Below are 9,271 nucleotides of genomic sequence, written 5' to 3'. Positions count from 1 at the left end.
ACACAAGACTCAAAAAGGGAAGATCTCTGTTAAAGGGGAAACACACGGATTTTTTTTTCACAAAGTAGGAAATTATTTACTGTGATGATGTAAAATTTCACTATGATGTAAAAAATTAAAAATAAACATTTCTAACGAAATCAGAAAGAAAAATCCTGAAATGTTAATGTCAACTGTTAATGACATTTTCTTTTATCAATTATGAAGCACTACAAGACAAAACCATTTGTAGTGACTGTACGTTCTGACACGTTGAGATGTGGTGCTCATGTAGGCAATACAAGTTCAAGTCTGCATCAACTATCCCATCATTTACTGCTCTCCATACTGCCACCGTTAGTTAACATAGCAAAAAGGCCTAAATTAAACAAGATACTGGACCCAGTTGCCCTAGAGTTGAGAAATTTGACACAGAAGAAAGAAAAGCGAAGAACATTCTGAGAAAGAGTTAAGATTAATAATGCTAGTGGTGTCCTGAGGCAAGAGTTCAGCCAAATCTGAAAAGGAAAATTACTCAAAAAAGGGAAAAGAAACTCACAAATGTTTCACACACAAGTCAACTCTTGGGTGGTGGTCAGGTTTTTAGGACACAGGGCAGGAGATTGTGCCACTCAAAAAGGGAACAATAACACACCACTAACATAAATAAACCCTGTAGGTCCATCCAGAGTTACCTCACAGCTGCTCTCATTCACCATACAAGGACTATCCGCAGGATTTTCCATTGCAACACTTTACGTTGATAACAGTGCTTGTATGCAGAACTGATATTATGATTAACCTTGAAAAAGGTGAGTGACTGGGCTGCTTGCAACAAATTTCAGTCTGCTTAAAAGCTTAGCATTAAAAACCTTTGCAGGTGTGCCACAGGTTTTAAGGCCATGGTGCACATTTGCCAAATCCCCTCAGGAGCGAGGAGTGCTGTACACTGTCTCAGCGCTGCAGATGTTAAAATCCAGCACAGGACGCTTGCCAACATCAACACACTAAGTTCCTAACACTAAGCATACTTGGAGTGATGGAAAATGGTAACGTTTGTGCTGGCCAGACTCACTAGGCTAAAGAACTAGATCCAAAACCATAACAGACTTCAAGGAACAGCGACATATGTCTGTTTCTAAGAATCTCCTCTCAGCTGTTTGTTTTCTGTCACTTTAATCATAGGAAGATGAATCATGAGAAAGCTTCACTTTTTTTTTTTCAAATTGACAGAAAATAGGACAATATTGACTGAGTGTAGTGACATTTGAGAGGTAATAGCAATTTGAATTAGAATTTTATTTTGATTATAATTATATTAATTAATTTGGCATTATCTGCCTCCCTTTTAATTTATTCATTTATTGTTTTATTTAATATTATTATTAATTGACGTATAAAAAATATTATTTGAATTAACTATTAGGAATTGGGTGTCATTATAAGAGTTTGATATGAATATTTGAATGTCTGTGCATTTTTTTTTCTTTTCCCTATTTTTCATATGTAATTGTGATTGTCCTAATTATTATTATTATTATTTTATGTGTTGGTGGTGGGTATTATCACAAAAGGAAAGGGAAAAAGGGGAAAAAGGGGAAAAAGGGGAAAAAAGTGAACGGAAGAGAAAGTAGAAGGAAAAATTAGGAATAACTTTTGCTAAAAAAATATTGTCTCTAAGGGAAATTTTCAATTGCATAATTGTATTAAATCTGTTTGAACTGAAAGACATAATAAAGTATAAAAAATGCATTATCATTTTATTATTGTTGTAATTTTTATTTTGTATTATTTATTTTTTAGTAATGTGTGAATCAAAAGTGATATTAACAAAATGATTTGAACTATTTATTCAAAATATACTTATATAATTAATTCAATGCAAAATTTTGTCTAAAACTCAAATGAGTTTTAAGTTAAGCAGCAAACATTTTCTAAAAAATATTACAAATAAGTGTAAAAACAACCTGAAATATTCATGCCCAAAATGCAGAGTTTCCTTCCTCAAGAATGAGGCACCACTTCCAAGATATTTTATTCACAAGACCATCTGTAAAGCTTCTTAAATGAGTTAACGTCTCAGTGAAAATGCTATCTAACATGTCACCACATTCCAGTTCACATCATGCTCTTCAAAGGCCATTGTGTCCCCACTGTTTGTTTGTTTTCTTCCTGGACTGTGGGACACAATCACATTATAGACAATGTATAGCGTATTTATTTACAGCACTTGCCACTAAGACATGGGGTTGGACCACCGGGGCATTTTTCAGATGTCCAAACTGAGTTGAGGGGCACAGAGGGGCTTAGGATACCATGGGACACACATGCCCATCCAAAACAGTAGTCTTAGGCCTCAATACCATTAATTTCATCCATACAAATAAATAATGGATTGGCAAAGATAGCCTAATTGAAATGGCATCTCACTACGTTCTCCCACTGGCTTAATGGAAATTAGGTCCCAACCTTGATTTACATTTTTTGAGTAATTATAGCGGAACTAAATTATGCTATTCTTCATGTTCACTTTCGCAGAATGTCGCCCGTTATCTGATGCAAGCTTTCGCAGCTTTGCATAAGCATGGGACTGTGATGTCAGTTCATGTGCAGTGACTGTAAAGCAGTTCCCGCCCATTCAGACACAAAGGATGCAGCGTTTTCATGTTTCAGGAAGTGTCGCTTTTGTTTCACTGTTTGTAAGTGGAGGTCACTGGGTACAAGTCTGCATACATCAGCCCTCGACTTCTCCTCTCATTCACTACTTGACAATGGCCCACAAAAAGATCATTAACAGGCTATTTTTGCTCATCTGGTTTCCAACAGAGATCTTCTTGTCAAACAAAAAGCCTGTGGAGATTATGCTGCCCAGTGCACTTGTAATAATGCCAGTCAAATCCCAGTGTGGCTTGTGCAGCCAGAGGGCCATTTCTTGCTAGAGCAAAGGAAGCCCCAAGTATGTAGACGTAACATAACACCCATTTTGATATCCATCTTCCCTTCTCCACCAAATCCACAAGTCTTCAAAGATGAATGCAGTCTTTGAACCTGCATCTCCAGTGTGAGCATTTTGCCAGTTATAGCAGGTGACTGTGTGCATTTGACAGTGTCCTGTATCAGTTGCCTCCCATACTCTTAAAATATCATCTTTATTTCTGTATCTAATTAGAGCTCAGCAAATGCTTGTCCTACTGGGCATTGGTAACACATGGCGACTACCACAGAAATACTAAAACTACATTTCCTAGTATCAGCAAAAAATAACCAAAGGCATTTCTCTGAATCATTTTAACATCAACCTCTCACCACTAATTATGGGGATGATGTGTCCAGGAGGGTGGAGAGGGCATCACCCTGCTCAATTGCAGGGATCGGAATCCAATTGGAGAATAGTGAACATGCTCTTAAAGGCTCAATGACATAAGACATAAGATGTAGGTCTTAGACTGGTTACTATACGGTTTACTATACTTTTAACATTGCATGAACTTAAAGTAATAGTTCACCCCAAAATGAAAATTCTATCATTATATACTCACCCTCATGTCGTTCCAAATCTGTATGACTTTCTTCGATGGAACACAAAATCATTTATTTTGAAGAATGTTGGCAACCAGTTTTGGCACTTCCTTTGTGTTCTGCAGAAGAACATCATACAGGTGTGAAATGACATAAGGCTGAGTGAAGTTAAGTTAGTGTGTGACGGATGACAATACAACAGAAACATTGTGCAACATGTATCACCTAATTCAAATGACACTGTTCCATAAATTCACATACATTTACAAAAGTAACCAGAAAAGTAAATACTTTTAGTTACTATTTTCTCATTTCGCTAAAGTCTGAGACTTCCATTATATATGTTGAATTGCATCAGATTTGGCTAAACTAAATGTTTTTTGATTGCTATTTGGTGAACATACATATAAAATTGTCTATACTATATATTGTGTTTTTGCTTTTTTGTACATTGTCTATTTTGTATATTTGTGTATTATTCTTTTTATTATGTGTCCTGCCTTGTCACTGTCATTCTGTTGCACTGTGGAGCTTCTGTCACTAAAACAAATTGCTCGTGTGTAAACATACCTGGCAATAAAGCTCATTCTGATTCTGATGAAAAAGAGGAATACCGCAATCAGTACTATAGCATTATGATGAAGTCAACAGTAATATTTAAACATAGGTCATAACAACCTTGCATATTTATATACTGAATTAAAGAAAACAGCTGGACGCATCTGAATTTTATGCATTTTCCAAGAGTACTACCATGACCTGTGCGGCAGTAAGAGTATAAACTCTGTTTAACCTCATTGGGCTCTTCTTTTGGCTGCAGTGAGATGGCTGCTAAGATAATTTGCATTCACAAAGATCGCTAGAGTCCAAGCCCTTTTCTGTCTTCTGATCTGCAAAAGGCCCAGAGCACTGCAGAAGTAAAAGGCTGCGATTGTTTGCAGTAATTAAGCATTTTTAATGAGGCCTGAATCTTAAATGTTTTAGCACGTAGAAAGAGTGAGGATGGGGTCATCAGGGAGTGATCCAAAGCCCCCCTAAAAAAAAAGTGATGTTCATCCAAACAGAAATACAAAACTCTGTGTACTGCGTGGGTGTTTAGAACATCACTAAGCCCATTTCTTATCCATGGATTTGAAACACAGATAACCAGCCATTCAACTGAATGTTCAAACCAAGTCAGGTATTTACAAAGGACTGACAAAGCTCTGTCAGTAAGTGGCTGGCACGGCTTTCACATGTTTAGATACAGATTAGCTTTTGGCAGAGTACAGGGAGTAACACAGAGTTAATGCAAGCATGGCATCATTAGCCCGAGGCCTAGCGTGGGTTTTGGCAGACTCTAATCTTCCTGTCAACTAGCACATCATATGCTTAAACATCTCAGCACAATAGCACAAAGCCATAGACTAATTATGATTATAATGCATATCTTACATCTGTGTCAGAAGGTACAGTAAATACTTTTTGTTCAGCTGAATGTCTGTCTGTAGTAAAATGCAAATTAAAATTCTGAAGTTCATGCTGTAGCCAAAATGTCAAGTCCAAGGCAAACTGCATACATTGATGAAGGACGATTGGGCTCTTTGCACCATCTTGTGGTGAATAAAGCAACTACAGTACTATTAATACTATTGTAGCTGACAACTTGCAATAGTGGCTGTTTTTGTCTCTTTTTTTCTCTGAAAGACAGAATTAAAAAAAAATACAAACACAGAATTACTTTTTATATAGAGTATACATATAGATTTCATTTAGTTCACTTAAAATACAGACAACATGGTTACAATAGTACAATAGATTTAGCTGAGAGCAAGGTCTTTCTCAATATTAGATCCATTTGACCTCACTAATTCAGCTGTCAATCATAAAATATGATCTACTCCATAAATTGTCAGCACAAATTTTAGCACTAATTTACAAATGGAAAGCACACAATTCTCATTTTAACAAACAAGACATAGTGAAGAATCTATACACACAAAAGAAAAGAAAAAAAAGGTTCCTTGTTAATTCCCAGCAATTCTCTTTTTTTTATTAAGGATAATCCCATTGTTCCTTTTTAGTATAACACAAGCAAAACAATTACTCTGTAAATCGATCATAAATCCATTCTTATGTAACCATGCAGTTCAATTGAATACAATTTACACAAAACGATTTACGTGGAAATTCATTCTGCTTGGCTCACTGTCTAAATTACCAGTGATTCTCTAACACTCATCAGATGTAGATACTGGGAGATCATGAGTTCAGAGAGTTTATAATCTGAAAATGTACAATAATTGAAAAAGTATGCAATGCATAAATGATAATAATGGAATGTATATTTTCTTAGCAGGAAGAGTATGACAATTAGATGTCTTGAGTTTTGCATTTCACTTAAACTTTCCTGTTTTCCTGTAATTCCCTGGATCCTTCACTTGCAATGGGCTGTGACTGGTTGCCAGGTGACATGGTTTCACAGTCATGACGTCATGAAGAAAAAGAACATTTATTACTTTACTAAAACTTTTCTTTAAAAAATCCTAAAAAAAAGGTTCCTTGTTAATTCCCAGCAATTCTCTTTTTTTTATTAAGGATAATCCCATTGTTCCTTTTTAGTATAACACAAGCAAAACAATTACTCTGTAAATCGATCATAAATCCATTCTTATGTAACCATGCAGTTCAATTGAATACAATTTACACAAAACGATTTACGTGGAAATTCATTCTGCTTGGCTCACTGTCTAAATTACCAGTGATTCTCTAACACTCATCAGATGTAGATACTGGGAGATCATGAGTTCAGAGAGTTTATAATCTGAAAATGTACAATAATTGAAAAAGTATGCAATGCATAAATGATAATAATGGAATGTATATTTTCTTAGCAGGAAGAGTATGACAATTAGATGTCTTGAGTTTTGCATTTCACTTAAACTTTCCTGTTTTCCTGTAATTCCCTGGATCCTTCACTTGCAATGGGCTGTGACTGGTTGCCAGGTGACATGGTTTCAGTCATGACATCATGAAGAAAAAGAACATTTATTACTTTACTAAAACTTTTCTTTAAAAAATCCTAAGGGTGGAGGGGGAATGCAACTGCACTGTTTTATCTGTCAAACAAAAACGAATGATCCTTAACTCTAATAAAGACAATCACAATGAAAGGTAAGAGTGGGGTAGTGCAAGAAACAAAGGAGACAGGATCAACATTTTCAAACCTTAACATAACAGAGCACAGTTAATACATGTAATGTGGATCATTATTCAAGACTGATATTATGTACCATTAGAAAATGGGGATGTAGTTGTCAATCTTAGCCCGATGCCTTTGGGCAATACACTCGGCAATCCACACAATGTTTCGGCACTCTTGTTCCTTCAACTTAACGTAGGCATAGAACACGCTGAAATGAAACTGATTCAGGAAGGCCAGCTTATTGAGTTTCACCTGCAAAAACATAACCCGCATTTTATTGTTAGCAGAGAGCTTTCAAACAGAGCCATTTGCTAACATCAAAAACATCACTGAATTATGATTTTCAATGCAGTAACATTCTCTCTCTTTCACCATGTCAAAACTTTTGCTCACCTCATGTTCAAAAAAGCGATCCTCAAGGGTTTTGTCTCCTGGGTTGCTACCAGCACCCTCAAAGAGAAGCTTGTATTCCTGAAGCAGCATGAACTCATGTTAATCCTCAAATCATTTTGGTGGCCAAAAATGCCAGAAACAAACACTATGTGAACTTCACATCAAAACAACTAAAGGAACAGTTCACTCAAAATTAACATTCTGTTATTTAATGGAATCATGCTGTCATGATGAAATGTTAGTTTAAACTAATCTACACAGATACTTACAGGGTAGTATTCAGCCACAGCTTTGACCTGCTCGTAATCATCTGCGCGGGCTAGCTGTGCAAGACCCTCTGGGTAGAGCTTGCCACAGTGAGGGAAGAGTTTAGCTCTGTCTTCTTTGGAGAGCTCCGTACCAAAGGAGTTAATGGTAATGATGAAAGCTCTTCGGTCTGCCTCAAACTGATACAAAAGCAAATCTTTGCTTTAATTCTTAAAACACTGAAATATATCAGTTACGATAATAACAAAAAAAATAAAATCCTATTTCAGAATAAAGGTCCCTATACTTGATTTCACGGGTGTTTACTCACCTCCAGAATTGGGCACATGGTATCTGCGGTTGTGCCACCCAGTGAAGTGCAGAACTTGTAGAAAGCTTCTAGATAAGCCTGGAGACACAGAGTGGAGATCAACTACAGCTCATGATTTCTTAGTTATAGGCCTTTATAAATAAAGAATTATTTATAGAATAACGGATATACTGATATAATGATAACTGATGTAATACTGACATTGTATATTGTGCAGGTAACATGCCTAGCATTTTCTAATCCAACTTACCTTATTGCTATTTTTTGTTGTTATTATTATTACTTTTTTCTATTATTATTTCTTATGTTCATCTTATCTTAGCATTTTTATCTACTATTCATATTTAATGCAAATGAAATAAGCTGACCAGGTTTACATTTCACAGCACGTCATATTGTGTAAATAACTGTATGTGATGAATAAAAATCTTGAATCTTGAAAGAAAAGTGTTTAATGAGCTGTATAGTTTTTCCCTTGTCAACAGCACTATAGACTTCCCCCCTACTTACAGTGTTAAAGTTCACTACCCACACATAGACAAACCAGCAGGTTTCTGTGCTTATGCATACTTGTCATGTCATAGGAAAATTCCTAATGAATGTTTAAGATTTACATCCCAGTATCTTCCATCACAAGGCTGACCTTGTAAAGAGTGTTGCGAATTATTTCAATGTTCATCTCATCCAAATCCTGCTCAGAGATGCAGTCCTGAAAGAAAGCAGCTGAAACAAACAGACACAGCCATTAACTGTGATGTAGAAATAAGCACCTTGGTATTATTTAGAACATGTTTTTGAGTCGTTTCACAAAATTTCTGAATGCTTAAAAAAATACTGACAACTCACTGATTTTCTTTGGCTACAAAACATGCAGTGAATGTCAATCATGTGTGAATTTTTCATATCAGACTGTCTTACCAAGAGGTGTATCCACCAGGATGGCATTATAGAGCTCTGCTGGAGTTTGGGCGATGTTAACGGCCTCCATCTGTTCGAAGCTGCCAAGCGGATGGCACTTGGGCACCAGCTCTGAAATGGCCCGCTGATGAAGAGTTCCAGTGATCAACAGTATGACGTTGTCAATCATATAGCTGTATCTGAAAAAGCAGTAAGATGGAAAAGAGCTTAATAATGGGTCCTGAGAGGTGAATTATTTTACAGTTTTTCTGAATTGCTAAAACACTAAACCCCAATCTCTGAACCAAATTATCACTAGCTTAAACCAATTTGTCGAATAAAGCACTCTTTCTGCTAAACCTTAAACACGTTCAGGCAGTTAGGCTCAATTTGCAAATCTCATGCACTCTTTTTGCAAAACTCTAAACAAATTCTCATTCACTTAAACACTTATCACACTGTGATGCATTTGTGCTGCAAAATGCTAAACACAAGCGGCAAAAGTTAAACACAACTAAAGCACAGTTGTCATCGTTTTAACACAACGATTCAAAATTGTTCACACTTGTTTCTAATGATGTGATCAAACCAACTGTACAAAATATGAGCCAGTTCAGAGTGCACAAGTGGCACTGGTGACTGAATGATGATACGAACAATAGATGGAAACAATCTGAGAAGGAGAGGAGGAAGAGTACATGTAAGAAGTGGAGGATGAGGAG

The 9,271-nt window shown here is 36.2% G+C and overlaps 1 protein-coding gene across 1 annotated transcript in view; it reads right to left on the bottom strand.

Annotated features, from left to right (window-relative positions):
- Positions 1–6,298: 6,298 nt before the first annotated feature.
- The window catches only part of LOC107657104 (V-type proton ATPase subunit d 1), a 14,165-nt gene continuing 11,192 nt past the window's right edge, over positions 6,299–9,271 (bottom strand). The window contains exons 3-9 of the mRNA XM_016445107.1: positions 8,571–8,749; positions 8,296–8,375; positions 7,653–7,730; positions 7,345–7,521; positions 7,076–7,153; positions 6,771–6,934; positions 6,299–6,472 (exon numbers count right to left, since the gene is read on the bottom strand). Of these exons, the coding sequence (XP_016300593.1) occupies positions 6,773–6,934; positions 7,076–7,153; positions 7,345–7,521; positions 7,653–7,730; positions 8,296–8,375; positions 8,571–8,749 (754 nt within the window). The 3' untranslated portion in view covers positions 6,299–6,472; positions 6,771–6,772. The remainder of the gene's footprint in view (positions 6,473–6,770; positions 6,935–7,075; positions 7,154–7,344; positions 7,522–7,652; positions 7,731–8,295; positions 8,376–8,570; positions 8,750–9,271) is intronic.

The sequence above is a fragment of the Sinocyclocheilus anshuiensis genome, unplaced genomic scaffold, assembly GCF_001515605.1.
Source record: "Sinocyclocheilus anshuiensis isolate Anshui unplaced genomic scaffold, SAMN03320099.WGS_v1.1 scaffold944, whole genome shotgun sequence".
Classification (NCBI taxonomy): Eukaryota; Metazoa; Chordata; class Actinopteri; order Cypriniformes; family Cyprinidae; genus Sinocyclocheilus; species Sinocyclocheilus anshuiensis.
This window is presented reverse-complemented; position numbering and strand designations above follow the sequence as displayed.